A 14607-nucleotide genomic window follows, 5' to 3' on the forward strand; every position below is an offset into this window, starting at 1 on the left:
ACAGAGCCAGCGCCAAGGCCAGTTGAAACGACTGGCGAGGGCGGAAATAAAGTCGGAATGGACTCGGCATGGATGGTTTAGCAAATGCAGAGCAACAAGCCGCAGTCGTCGGCGAGGGCGCGGCTTGGGCGAGACCCTGGGCTGGAATTGTTTGGGCGGCTACTGCCCGCTAGACTGGGTTGCAGATTGATGGCAGTGGTCACTGCTGCGAGCGAGGATACGCGCCTTCGGAGTATCGACAACCTGGCAGAAAGTCGGCGCAATCATTCGGGTGCCAGGCAAGGGCCTTTTAGGAATAGGAGATTAGACACAACGAAATCACAAGACGAAAGGCCAAGAGGGACGACGAAACGGTCCGTGGTTGCTTTGGCTGCTAGGGTAAGTGGAGAGCTGCCCACAGTCTAGCTTCCATTACAAGGCTGGGGGTGATGCTGGCGCTGGCCACTGCACTCCACCTAAGCTGAGCTTTGGAGCGTCGAACCGCCGGGCGCTCGTGGGAATAATGCTGTCGCGGGTCGCTTAGTAAGGATTGTCTGAGGACAGTCTTGCACATGCTTTCGGTATGCGACGGGCGAGCAATTACGTTGACCAAGACTCCATCATGTTTCTGGGCTGGAAGTACTTGGTCAGCTCATCCAGCAACTCATCCGTGCGCTTGAAGAAACTGTAACCAGTCATGGCAGCTCTCACAGCGCTATAGTAGTCAAAGGTCTAATCACAAGCTAGGCTCAGGAAGCTGAATAGTAAATCGCTAGTATGATATTGCAACCTAGAATGCCCATGTCATCGTAATCAACAAAAACAAATCGCAGCACGGTGAATTCTTTCGTGAAAGTCCACCCTTCACTGATCTGCGCTGTAAATACATAATCAAGCTATCTCCCCCCCACCAACTGTGTTACATCAAGCTGCAGCTGTTGAGATAGCCCTGCTGGCACTGTTGCAAGTATGAATCTTCATCTGCTGTACCCGAGAGTGCATCATATTTGCGGACCAGTCCCGTCACTGTGATGCTCTGCTCACCTTCGGGATGCCACCACTTCAGTCTCTGTAGGGGAACGCCATCGTCTTCGTCAATGCTAATTTCCCACTTGCCCGACGTCACAGCAACCTCGCATTCGTCTCTAGGGAAGTGGAACTCGGGCAGATACACCACAGTGGGAAACTTCTCGTCCGTCACTTTGGGTGCCTTGAGCTTCAAATCGTACGCACACCGCCGCAAGTCGAAGCCCGCTGAGATAACTTGTCCTGCCACAGTGGTGGCAGTGGGTCGGATAAAAGCGTCCGCGGCACGGTAGCCCGGCGCATTCGTGAGCTCCGGAGGGTTGTTGAGGGACGGCGTAGAGCTGATAGACGGGCTTGTCATTGACCGACGAAGGTTCGCGGGGTTGACACTATTCTCCTCTGGCAAGCTGACGTTCGAATCTGAATACTTGGGCATGGCTGACGTCGGAGGAACAAGATCATCTAATGAAAAAATGGAAAGATCTTCTCCATTCCAGTTCTCACCCCATTGATGCACATTCTTGGCGCTGTACACCCAAAGGCAGTGGCCCTCCATCCCTGATCCTTCGGCGCCGAAGTAGTTTGCATCCAGTGCCGCGGTTTGGCTGGTATAGTCGCCTGTCTTATAAGCCTTCTTATCATCCATGTCATAGGGAATACCGAACTCGGTCAGCAAGCAAGGGTGGTTTCCCGTGCGGTCGATTCCTTCTTGTCGAAGAGTGGCAAGCTGATCCTTTAAACAATTGCGAATAGCAGTCTCCCCGATCTTGATTGCAAATGCTGGGTGCAAGTACTTGCCACGCAAAACACCGACCACATCCACATTCCAAGTACTATTCCAGTGTTTTGTCATCAACGTTATACCATCGTAGTAATGAGGCGTGAATACAAGCAGCCTGTCGTCATCTGGGGTACCTTTGATCTCGGGGGGGAGCTCCAGGGTCGGGTACTGCATTAGCATGATGCAGTCTTTGTGGATGGCCCTGCATGCGGTTTTGTATTTGCGCCAAAAATCCATAAAATATGTGTTGGTGAATTCGGGATAGTCAATATTCTTGCCGGTCTCTGGATTGTTGGCAAAGTAGTCTTTTCTCAGTAATGTGTCAGTGTTCGGGTCCCAGACACCATGCTGGGCCCAGATGCATTCGCCGAGTTTCCAACCAGGGTCTCGCTTCCATCCATATCTCGAGTCGTCGTAACCAACAGGTAGCCAAGCAATTTCGCCCTCGGGGTCAACCAATTCTGTACCTGTCTTATATGGGCCCAACCCACCCATGTCCCAGGTGTCGACCTCGCAGGCACGGCCCATGCCGGTCAGGAATGTCTGCCATATAGTTGGAGAAGTGCCTTTCTTCAGATGCTGGGCTTTTGGGATGACGGTGAGATCCTGATAGCCGATCATGCATTTATTCGGCTCATTGAGACTCTCCCACCCCATGACAACCTCGTCTTCAAGGTCACCCGCCTCATGTATACGTTTGGCCAGGTGCGCGCATGCGTTGATGAAGTGATTTTGCAAGTAGTCCTGGATATTTACCCCATCAATGATACATTTGGGAGCGAACGCTTTGCCAGCAAAGAACATGGTAAAAATGGTTCCAGTAGCGAGTCGGTAATAGTTTGTCGACCAAATCATTTTGGGGAATTGGCTTGGGTCTGGCCATGTGTTGTGCACAATCGCGGCCTGGGTTCTGGCAAAGTTCTCCGGGTTCAACCCGCAGGCATAGATTGTCCACATGGGCGCACCTGACCCTCCAGTAAATCTCGACCAGACATCCTGATGCGGATCCATGAAGATGTAAAAGCCGAATGATTTGGCAATGCGCAACACGCTAATGGTTTGCTGAATGAATTCTTCGTCGTATTTACCAGGACCAGCAGCCTCGATGGCCTCCCAGGTAAACACGTATCGGATGGTATTGAACCCATATCTCCGGAGCCGGGAAAAGTGCATTGCCGCTTCGTCCTTGGGGAACGGTCGGTTGTGGAAGGTTACATTGTCGCCGTCGAAGAAGCGCTCGCCGACGTGGGATGGTTGTTCGGGTTCGCTGGGCAGCTTGGCGTCACAGGCCACGTTGATTCCGCGCAGAACTATCTGGCGACCTTGCTTGTCTCGAAACTGGCCGTCCTCGATCGTCAAGCGGAACGCAGCCATTGTCGGGTTCGATGTGCGTTGCACTCAGTCGGCCGGAGCACTGGCTCTGACTCGGCGATTTGGTGGAGCGAAAGCGGACAGAGCAGCAACGGTTGTGTTTCGTCGAATGTGCGGCCTGCTTCGAAAAAGGCGATTATTTATTGATTCTACGCGGAATCAAATGACGACGGGAAGGATGCGAATTTATTAATGATAAGGTCAAGATGAAGGAGAAGAAAGATGGACTGGGTACTACTCCGTAGGTATCTACCTTACCTGACCAAAGCGTCCACTCGGCGGTTGAGCGTGACATGACCGCCTGGAGCAGTGCTGCAACACTCCCCACTCGGAGGGCGGGGTGGCCGAAAGAGAGTGCTGAAGTGACAAGCCCCAGTGGGTGAGGCGAGCGAGCCATGGCGCACATCAGGCTCCACACGACACAGCTAATAGGGTGCAAGAAAAAGAAACCCAACGCGACCAGAATCCGATATACGCGCAAGCCATCTTTGCGACGAGTCCGATTGCACATCATTTACTATACTGGGCTAGTACTGAATGTCAGGAAGCGCAGTTTTTTTTCCCGTTTGTCAACGACTTGGTGTTTCGGTGAGCCTGCCGCGGAAGTGAGGGGTACCGTTCAGGACCTCAAGCATTCATCGACCACAGGCAGCTGAATCCAGGCATTCCGCTCAAGATAGGAAGCTATGTAGAAGAAGAAGATTTCCTATCTCACGGATTTCCGCGTTACTTGCTCACGAGGTACCCAATTGCCAAACTGGACACAGCAGCACACACATTAGAGGCTTAACGGGGAATCTCCGGCTAACCCCACTACAGCTCCCGACCCTCTGTGAACCACCAACGGCCAAACTTCGCATTACCTCATCGTTTCTTGCACACTGTGAGTGCTCTGAAACTTGACCGAGCCGAGGAATCCTTGCGCATCGATATCATCTCAAAGGACGCTACTTGGGCGAACAGACAGCGACATGCGCGTCGCTCCCGCCTAATCTCACCCCACGTCAAACCCCGCCATCCTGCCAGCCTAGCTTGGGAAACCAGTTGTTGGACTCTCCTACAAGATACACCGCACCGTACGGCATCATGTCCAGCTCTAAAGCTGCCTTGAAAGGGATCAATGATGCTGTCAGATCCCAGAACTTTGATGATGCCATCACAAAGTCCCAAGACTTGCTGAAGAAGGACACTCAAAACTACCAAGCGTGAGTGTGGCCACCCGCCCAACCCGTCGCGAGCCAGGATTCCTAACAATCGTCCAAGAAACATTTTTCTGGCATTTGCTTTGGATAAAAAGGGCAGGACAGAAGACGCAGAGAAAGCCTACAAAACAGCAGCAAGCCTGCGTCCCGAGGACGGTCAAGCCTGGCAAGGTCTGATCAAGCTTTACGAGAAGCAAGGTTCGCAGAAGCTGGGAGACTATCAGCATGCTGTCATCAACCTCTCTCACATTTTCCACAGAGCCGATGATGCTTATAAAGCACAGGACGTCGCAGACAAATTTATTGACTTTGCACGCGTCAGGGGAGATCGTGTACAATACGCTGATGCTCTGTGGATCAGGCTTCCTGAGAGCCCTCTATACTCTATTCTTGAAGGCCGATTTCCCGCTCCGGCCAAGACGTACGAAACAATTGCTGTCATTCTCGAGGATTTTGAAAAGAAGCGCATAAACACACTTATCGGAGAGCGAAGAACTCGGCTCGGCGCCAGGCTGAACGAAGTCACACTTGAGGTGAAGCGTGAAGTCTACTCACAAAGCAAGTTAGAAAGTGTCTACCAGCAGCTCATTAATTGGACTTCCGACGACGAACTTAGACGCACGTACGAAGAAAAGCTCATTCAGTACTGCCATGACCGCCTATTGGCGCTGCCGCCGGGCGAACAGAAAACTGCGGAGCTTGCGAAAGTGATTGGCCTTGCCAACGACATGGTCGTAATTAAGCACCCTTTTCGGCTTGCTTGGGATATCGCCATCAACTGGCAAGATCACAAGGAAATTTCTAGCTGGAGCTCTGACTTGCTACACGGTTACTGCACCCACTTCCCTGAAAGTGATTTATACAAAGTTATCACTGCTTTCCTAACTTCGCCCATATCACCATTTCCAGCCGCCACTGCCGTACAGCAAAAGCCATCTGCCGATGAGCTCACGGACAGCGACGACGACGACGACGGTGGGGTTCCCACCTCAGTTGTTCCTCTAAGTGACGAAGATCGCATCATAATGATCACAGAAGGCATTGCAGGTACCGAGTCATCATTTGGATATCGGCTTGTCGGTGAATTCTTCCTTCATTACGAAGAATATGAAAGCACGGTCGAGTACATGCGAAAAGCGCTCCAGTACATTGCTCAACAGCAAGTTTTAAGCACATTTGACTTCACAAAGTCTGCCGATGCGTACTCTCTGTGCTTGGGCACTTCGTTGGTATACTACCAATCACCACGCCACCATGCTGAAGCAAAAGGCCTATTCGAGAAGGTTCTGAGTCATGACGCTACCACTACTCGTGCTATGATCGGCGTAGGCCTTATATACGAGGAGGAGGAGGAATATGATCAAGCTATCGACTTCCTTGAGCGAGCGCTAGAAAAAGACACCAAAAACATCAGAGTCAAATCCGAGGCTGCCTGGGTAAAAGCGCTGAAAGGCGATTTTCAACCCGCCGCTGGTGGGCTGCGCGAGTGTCTACATGCTCTGAATGTCAAAGAGCCAAATAAGGAGCTTCTTGCCGACGCTCAGTATCGATTGGGATACTGCCTTTGGAACATTGACACATCTCTTCCAGCTAGAAAACAACGAAAGGGAGAGTGTGCCTATGCCTACTGGCTCGCAGCTCTTAACAACAACCTGGACCACGCGCCTTGCTACACCATGCTAGGTATTTATTACAGTGATTACGCCAAGGACAGGAAACGTGCACGTCGTTGCTTCCAGAAAGCGCTGGAACTTTCTTCTGCGGAGGTCATCTCCGCCGAGCGGCTTTCTCGCTCCTTTGCAGACGATGGTGACTGGGACAGGGTAGAACTCGTTGCCCAACGCGTGGTGAACTCTGGCAAAGTGAAGCCACCCCCTGGATCGAAGCGAAAAGGGATCAGCTGGCCTTTTGCGGCTCTTGGAGTTGCTGAACTAAACAAGCATGAGTATCACAAAGCCATTGTCTCTTTCCAGTCCGCACTTCGGCTCACACCTCAGAATTATCACTGCTGGGTGGGCCTCGGCGAGAGTTACCATAATTCTGGTAGATACGTTGCTGCTACAAAGGCAATCATGAATGCCCAAAAATTGGAGGAGGAGTCAGACCAGGACATGTCGGCCGATTCTTGGTTCACGAAATTCATGCTTGGTAATATTAAGCGTGAACTAGGAGAATATGACGAAGCCGTTGATTTATATCGGTCTGTCATCAAGACACACCCGGGTGAGGAAGGTGTCATCATCGCATTGATGCAGACTATGGTCGACAATGCGTTGATTAGTGTCGAAAAGGGACAATTCGGTAAAGCGATTGAGTTCGCTACGGACACTGTCAAATTCGCTACGATGGCAGAAGATAAAGTTTTGGAAACTTTCAACTACTGGAAGACTGTCGGTGACGCTTGTTCGGTATTCTCTTCTGTGCAAAGCCGCACTTCCGACTTCCCTCTGAACGAGATTCGGGCTATACTAGCCAAGGCTCCTATAGAGTCGTTCGATGTCATCGCCAATGTCGATAAAGTCAGCACAGATGTTGTATGTGCTGAAGGAATCTATCCTGCAGATGAGCAAACCGGGATCGAGCTTACGAGGTGCATCCAATCAACCATCTTATGCCACAAGGTTGCTGTACATGTTGTATCCAAAGATGTACACGCCCAAGCAGTGGCCATGTTCAATCTCGGCTGGGCTGAGTATAGGGCACACTCTTGTTTGCCGCCTCATATGCGTAGGAAGTCCAGCAACTATCTCAAGTCCGCCATCAGATGCTTCAAACGTGCTATTGAGCTCGAGTCTGGTAACGCTGATTTTTGGAACGCGCTAGGAGTAGTGACTAGCGAAGTTAATGGCGCTGTTTCACAACACTCATTTGTGCGAAGCATTCACATCGACGAACGAAGCCCCGTTGGATGGACCAATCTCGGCGCACTGGGCCTGCTGTCGGGCGATTACAAAATAGCCAATGAAGCTTTCACGAGGGCACAATCTACAGATCCTGACTACGCGCATGCATGGCTTGGCCAAGCTTTTGTCGCTCTTCTGTACGGCGATGGCAAGGAGGCCCGTGGTCTCTTTACGCACGCAATGGACATTTCCGAAGCATCTTCTCTATCTGTTCGCCAGCAATACTCGTCATCTATGTTTGACCACATTCTCGTCGGTCCGACGAATCTTGCCATTGCCTCATTATTGCAACCTGTATTTGCGCTCAATCAAGTGCAGAGCATGCGACCGCAAGACTTTACTTTTGGCCATCTTGCGAGCTTGTTTTTGGAACGTACTCACGACCATAACCGTGCTGTGGAGATCCTGGAGAAAATATGCTCCAGCATAGAAACCGACTATGAACAGACGGAATCTCCCCTAAGCCTTGCACGATTCACACTTGCAAGAATCGACCTCGCTCGAGCGTACCTTGCGTCCAAGGCGTATGAAAAGGCCATCGAATGCGGCGAGATGGCACTCGGTTTGAGCAGTGACGAGCAAGACAGCGAATTGACCAGTGATCAGCGAAAAAAAGCGCGACTTTCAGCTCACTTGACAGTCGGACTCGCTCAATTCTACGAGAAAGACTTTGACGAGGCCGAAAAATGTTTCGAAGCAGCTCTACAAGAATCTGACAACAACCCTGACGCGACTTGCCTGTTGTCTCAGGTGTTATGGGCCCAAGGGACGGAGGAGGCCAAAGAAAAGGCACGCTCGTCGCTGTTCGAAGTCATCGAATCGCACCCTGACCACGTGCAGAGCGTTCTGCTACTCGGAGTGATTGGCCTGTTAGATGAGGATGAGGGTAGTCTGGAAGCCGTTACCGAAGAGCTGCAGGGTCTGCGTACCAATGACAAAGTCACGAGCAAAGAGCAGGCGCAAATTGGCGAGGTGCTGCGCGCTATCGCGGTCCTCGCCGAGGGTAAGACGGCTGACGAGGCTACGGCGCAGATGCAGACAGACATAATGCTGCACCCGCACCTTCCACACGGCTGGTCGGCATTAGCTGTGTCGGCTGGCGACGGGTACGCCGCTCAGACCTCGCTCAAGGTGGCCCAGAGAGGCATCCCGCCTCGTGGGCAGCTGGATGCTGTGGATCTCGCGGAGTCGTATGCCGGCACCGGTGCGGTTGCGGACTCGCAGAAGGCGGCGTTCCTCGCGCCATGGGAGATGACGGGATGGTTGTCGTTGAAAATGGCGACAGCAAGTATCTAGACAACGGGGACCGCCCCTGGTGTAGAAAAAATGGGATTTATATCACGGTGAAGAAGGTTCATGTCACAGTACCATGGAGACGACCAATGCGTGATAAATGAACTTGGTCAAACAGTCTAATACCCCTATCGTACAAGTCTTTCTGGTAACAAGAACTCCTGTCAACGCCGCGCCGAGATTAAACCATTTCCGCGTTCCAGCTTCATTGCGGCCGGTCTGCTCCCACTGCCGCCTTTAGCCTGGCCAACCGTCCACTCATCCATGCTTCGTGCCACGCATCGACCTTGCCGCCCAGAAACACCGTCTTGTCCGGTGTCAGCAGCACCGAGCCCCTCGCGACGACGGTGCCCGCCCTCAGCAGCATCTTCTCGCCCATGCTTGTCCTGCCGATGCCGATCCTTTCCATGCGCTTCGTCTCCACCGCGTACACCGTCTTGCCCTTGCAGTCCTGCAGCACCAACCTGTGCACTGCGTGCTTCCCTGCCATTACTGCCGGCGCTGCTGCTGCTGCTGTTGCCACCCCAGTCTGCGCGCCGCCCCTGTGCTGCGTCGCGGAATCGGCGTCGCGCTCGTCGTCTTCGTCCGCCGTGACACGGACGATTTCGCGCCCACGCGTCCGCTCCCCGCGCTCCACGGCCTCCAGCTCCTCGACCTGCTCCCAGCGGCTGATGCTCAAATTCTCGGCGTCGACAACCTGCACGTGGACGTCGCGCGGCAGCGTCCGGGCCTCGGTGCGAGCGCTGCACACGTCGGCCGGGAGGCTGGCCATGGCCGCGCTGTCTAGGATGCCGCCGCCGCCGCCTCCGCCGCCACCGCCGCCGCTGCTACTGCTGCTACTAATGTCGCCGGCGGCAGCGAGGTCACACGCGAGAAGGCGGGCCTTGGCTGTGGCGAGCAGCGAGGCAGCGGGCGGCGGCGGCGTGCGCGCGTCGATGAGGGCGGCGAGGAAGCTGGCGGACGCGGGCGGTAGCGACTGCGCAGCGAGGGACGTTCGCAGCTGGCTGGCGAGGTCCATATTCGGCAGCGCTATCCGAGCATGAAAATAAACCAGTTTCTTTTTTTTTTTCGAAGCCGTCTGTTGCTGCTTGGTGTTTATAGATAGTGTCCACTGTGGGTTGGGGGTTCTGCGCGCTCTAAGTTGAACTGTCTGATACTTTTTTTTTTGCGGTGGGGAAGCTCGTGCATCATTCTCCAGTTGGCTCCATGCAAACACAACGGTTGTCCATGGCTCTGACTAGATGTCATCCCAAGGGAGACGGAAACTTCGGCTAAAGTCTTAAGTATTTCTTCGCAGAGCTTAGAACCTCCATCGACTCTTAAACCTCTGTAACAACATCCTTATTTCGGCCCCTCCTTCCATGTGTAAGTTTCTCCAGTCTCTACGCAGTGTTTGTTACATGTTTGACGGATCAGGCATCACAACCGGGACAACAATCTCTTGAATACTAGCAACTCATGTTGTACAAAGCATGATCTTGATCTACAGCGGCAGATACTAGTCGTTTGTCTCAGCCTGGTCCCCGCCTTCACAGTTGCCGCTCTGGCACTTGTCAACACCGCAAAACTCTGAGCCAGTCCCGCACCTGCCACCAACACTGCAACAGTCTCCCCATTTGCCCGCACACTTGCGATCACCGTGTTGGCTGCCACACGTGCCGTCCGTGGTGTAACGTTTATGGCCCCAGCAGGCGCCCTCGTAGCAGACGCCACGCGCGCAGTCATGACTGATCGAGGAGGGGATACGTCAGCGCCAAGGACGGGGGGAACGCAATCATGGCATTCGAGGTGCAATGAAAAGACTTACTCCGATTGGCCACATCTCCAGGTCTCGGAATTGCAGCATTGTCCGTGTGAAACACCCCTGCAAGTCGCATTCTTATGGGGAGGTCCGCAAAAGCCATCGTGCGCCCGCAACGGTTCCAAAACTGCCATACCGATTACTTAGTACACTCGACCGGTCCATGGATAAGTATTCATACAGAAGACTCACAGCCGATCGTACAATAGGGAGTGTTGTACTTGATGTTTGAACAGTCACCCGCAAGGCCGGGATTGAGCATAAAAAGCTTCTCGACAGTGCTCGGGCCGTTTCTCATGAGCATAGCGCAGCGATCTTTCGTCTCGACAGTGACCATGGCAGAATAACGGCAGTTAACGTCGCCAGCCTCCAGATTGTCCGGGAACAGGTCACCGCGATACTGCCAAGGCTTGGTAATTGGTCGCGCGTCCGCATACCTGTAAATGATCCATCGGCGCTGCTCGTCCCACCGATATGGTTCGCATTCGCGACAGGTCAGAGGGCCTACGATGATACCCGTCACGGGCGCAATTGCTGCGATGCAGGTTCCCAAGTCCGTTCCCATGTCGAACTCGATTGCGTCAGAGGATGTGTTCTATTTAGAAATTTCACTCAGAACATTTGCGAAATTTGTTCTCTTCTAACGCTGAGTCCCCATAAACAAGGCTGCGGCTAACTGCATTCGAGGAAAGCCGCCGATAAACGGGTGAAGAGGGTCTCGTTTCCGCCTCTTTGAAATTACTGCGCTAAGAACACACGGCAACTTTGATTATCACTTTTACGTGCTTTGCAGTACCTGATTTCGGGGGATTCGTTCTCAGTTGAGGATAGTTTAAGGGAAGAGGCAAGGCGAAAACCCTCCACATCCGGATAGCGAAGCCGCTCGTGCCGCCAGGCCTGCTTATGGCTTGACCGCTGCATACCCGCGAAAGCTATTGCCAAGCTTTACTTGCAGCTCGATCCTCCAGTGAGATTTCTGATGAGCTGAAACACAAGCTCATGCGTAGTAGTGAAGGCTAGGGCTGAAGGTTGTTCGGCTGTTCCCGTATAAGTGCAGCAGAAAACTAACCACGCGCCTCCACATAGATTCATGGGGGCGTAAATGAGGCCAAGTCCCCATGCTTAGGACCATCGTATCACTCTGACCATCAAATGCACAAGAATTGACTTGCTGTCTCGTCATCAGCAGCGCGGCCGTCTGTGCCGTCCGTGGCATGGTGTGGCTTGCTCTAGACTGCAGCTTTTCGCAGCTCAGGCGCAAGGGCTGAAACGGTGCTCCCAATCACAACGTTGCGTCGACTCTAGGGTGCTGCAAGATAATTAACTGCGACTGTGCGCGCCCGCAGCAAGGCAGTAATATCGGATGCGGGGTAGCAATAAGATGCTCTCAGTCGGTATAGAGGCCTTGTGTATTAAAAGGGCACGAAGTTGCTGGTCTGCAGTCAGCGACTCTCGGCAACTTTCTATATTCGAGTGAAAACAAAGAGCGATAGAGACAACAGAAAGACATGGCGAAACAGGCAATTGATGACGGCCCAGCACCCGTGGCTACTGACAGGGCTCGCAATGAGAAGACAGATCGTATTGAGCCCTCCACGGTTGAACATGTCGATGAGGCTGATGAACCCAAGCTGTCAAAGCCTGCCACCGCTTTTGACGTGTTGACGCACACAATTCATCTCCAAGACGACCCTACTTTGTCAGCCATTACATTTCGCTCCATGACTATCGGTACGTCCTACTTGTAGCCCCGACGCTGCTGACCACTTTCTCATTCCGACGCCGCACTAACATGAAGACTGCCAGGCCTGGGCCTCTCCGTCTTTGGCGGCGTGCTGTCCGGCATCTTCTACTTCAAGCCGCAGTTCGTGTCCATCCCGGCCGTCTTCATCGCCGTGGTGGCCTTCCTTCTCGGCGAAGCCATGGCGCGGCTGATTCCGCGGCGCGGCGCGCTCGGCCGCCTCCTCAACCCGGGCCCGTTCAACATCAAGGAGCACCTCGCCATCACCATCATGGCCAACGCGGCGAGCACATCGGCGCTGGGGCTGGAGATTGTCGCCGCAGAACGGCTGTACTACGACCGGCGCTTCAGCGGCGCCATCACCTTCTTCATGCTCATCTCCTCGCAGTGCCTCGGGTACGGCATGGCGGGCATGATGCGCAAGACCATGGTGTACCCGGCCGCCATGCTGTGGCCCGCCAACCTGCCCATCAACTCCATGTTGGAGCGCCTGCACTCGCGCGCGCCGAGCAACCGCAAGCCGTTCCGCGTCTTCCTCTACGTCTTCCTCGGCATCTTCTTCTGGGAGATTATCCCGCAGTGGATCTGCCCGCTGCTCACCGGCGTCAGCGTCTTCTGCCTCGCCAACCGCAAGAGCCTGACCTTCACCAACATCTTTGGCGGCGCCGAGGGCAACGAGGGCCTCGGCCTCTTCTCCATCTGCCTGGACTGGCAGTACATCTCGGGCGGGCTGTCGCCGCTGTACTTTCCCGTGGGCAGCCTCATCAGCCAGGGCATCGGCATCGCGGGCTGCATCATCCTCTTCACCGGCGTGTACTACAGCAACATCTGGGAGGCCAAGAAGTTTCCGTTCCTTTCGCAAATCATCTTTTCGGACTCGTCGACGGCGGGAAACCCGGTGCAGTGGAACCAGACGGCCGCCATCGGACCGGACGGCAAAATCAACATGACGGCCGTGGATGAGCTCGGCCTACCCAATTTTGCCGCGAGCAACGTCCTCAACATCCTTCTGACCAACATGTGCATTGCCGCCGCCATTACGCACCTGATTCTCTGGTATCCGGTGGAGATCAAAGCCGCGTTCCGCTTTCTGAGCCCCCGGCGCATGCTCGCCAGCATCAAATCTGTAGGAGGTCGCCTGGGCCTCTCTTCGAGCCCTCGCGCGGCGGACAGCGACGAGAGCCACTCAGAGGCTCACTACGACCCGCACTATCTTTTAATGCAGAATTACAAGGAGTGTCCCGACTGGTGGTATGGCATCGTCCTCGTCCTCTCCGCGACTGTGGCCCTCGTCATCATCTACACCAGCAAGAGCACGCTCCCGTGGTGGGGACTCCTCGTCGCCTGCCTGGTAGGCTACTGCCACCTGCTCGTCTTCGGCTCGATGCAGGGCATCACGGGCGTCAGCTTCACGATCCAGTCCATCATCCAGATGATTGGGGGCTACATGCGGCCGCGCTTCCCCATCTCCAACATGTACTTCTCGCTCTACAGCTACAACTCGCTGCTGCAGGGGACGCTGCTGGCCAAGGACCTCAAGCTGGCGCAGTACGGGCACCTCGCGCCGCGGACCACGTTCGCGATGCAGATGGTGGGCACCGTCGTCGGCGCGGGCCTCAACTACGTCATGGCCAACAGCATCATCGACAACCAGGCCGACATCCTGCGCAGCGTGCAGGGCACCAACATCTGGTCCGGCGCCATCACGCAGCAGTTCAACGCGCAGGCCGTCACGTTTGGCGGCTTCCCGCACGAGCTCTTCAGCGTCGGCGGCAAGTACCAGTGGGTGCCGCTGGCGACGTTTCTCGGCTTCGTCGTGCCGCTGCCGTTCTGGTACGCCCACCGCCGGTGGCCGCGCCTGGGCCTCGACCTCATCAACACGCCCGTCATCATGTTTTACCTGTGCTACCTCAACCTGGGCATCAACTCGTCGGTCATGACATTCTTCATGGCGGGCTTCTTCGCGCAGTGGTACCTGCGCCGGAACCATCCCAACATCTTTGTCAAGTACAACTACCTGGTGTCGGCGGCACTGGACGGCGGTACATCAGTCATGGTTTTTATTCTTTCTTTTGCTGTTCTGGGCGCCGCCAAGGCAGCCGTGGCATTTCGTAAGTACCCACACCCAACTCGCCCGCAGCATCTTAGCATTGCTGGGGTTCAAACTCGTCGCTAAAACATAACAAAAGCAAAGTACTGGGGAAACCCGGCCAATGGTCATATCGACTATTGCTACAAGACACCCTCCGAGTAGACACGAAAAGCTCGACCTCGCTTGCAGGCCAAATTGCATCAGAAGAACTGTTGTCATGTGGGCAACGACGGGTAGCGGCGACAAAGACTTTGGGGTTTCTTGGCAGCGTAGATTGCTCATCTGTAAAACGTGTAATGAGTATTATGATTTTTGCGTTTGGATATTGGTAGAGAAAGAAGACAATGAGTCAACGACGTACCATATGATTGCTGGAACGAAGAGCACCATGAGTATCACAACCATTGTCGCAAGAGAT

At 54.1% G+C, this 14607-nt stretch overlaps 4 protein-coding genes across 4 annotated transcripts; 2 read left to right on the top strand and 2 right to left on the bottom strand.

Annotated features, from left to right (window-relative positions):
- Positions 1-898: 898 nt before the first annotated feature.
- Positions 899-3160, bottom strand: V2A60_007337 (hydrolase; the record flags this gene model as incomplete). Its single annotated transcript, XM_083258622.1, has 1 exon — positions 899-3160. The coding sequence occupies one exon, from the start codon at positions 3158-3160 to the stop codon at positions 899-901; it is 2262 nt and encodes a 753-aa protein (XP_083114748.1).
- Positions 3161-4243: 1083 nt separating this feature from the next.
- Positions 4244-8558, top strand: V2A60_007338 (SKI complex subunit tetratricopeptide repeat protein SKI3; the record flags this gene model as incomplete). The annotated part of the gene is made up of 2 exons (XM_083258623.1): positions 4244-4362; positions 4421-8558. The coding sequence occupies 2 exons, from the start codon at positions 4244-4246 to the stop codon at positions 8556-8558; spliced, it is 4257 nt and encodes a 1418-aa protein (XP_083114749.1).
- A 202-nt stretch (positions 8559-8760) lies between these two features.
- On the bottom strand, positions 8761-10921 carry V2A60_007339 (OB fold domain-containing protein; the record flags this gene model as incomplete). Its single annotated transcript, XM_083258624.1, has 2 exons — positions 8761-9584; positions 10561-10921. 2 exons carry the CDS (start codon positions 10919-10921, stop codon positions 8761-8763), a joined length of 1185 nt encoding a protein of 394 aa, XP_083114750.1.
- A 943-nt stretch (positions 10922-11864) lies between these two features.
- On the top strand, positions 11865-14351 carry V2A60_007340 (OPT oligopeptide transporter protein-domain-containing protein; the record flags this gene model as incomplete). The annotated part of the gene is made up of 3 exons (XM_083258625.1): positions 11865-12087; positions 12163-14208; positions 14287-14351. The coding sequence occupies 3 exons, from the start codon at positions 11865-11867 to the stop codon at positions 14349-14351; spliced, it is 2334 nt and encodes a 777-aa protein (XP_083114751.1).
- Between the last annotated feature and the right edge of the window lie 256 nt (positions 14352-14607).

This window comes from Cordyceps javanica, chromosome 5 (assembly GCF_051103115.1).
Source record: "Cordyceps javanica chromosome 5, complete sequence".
NCBI classification, from domain to species: Eukaryota; Fungi; Ascomycota; class Sordariomycetes; order Hypocreales; family Cordycipitaceae; genus Cordyceps; species Cordyceps javanica.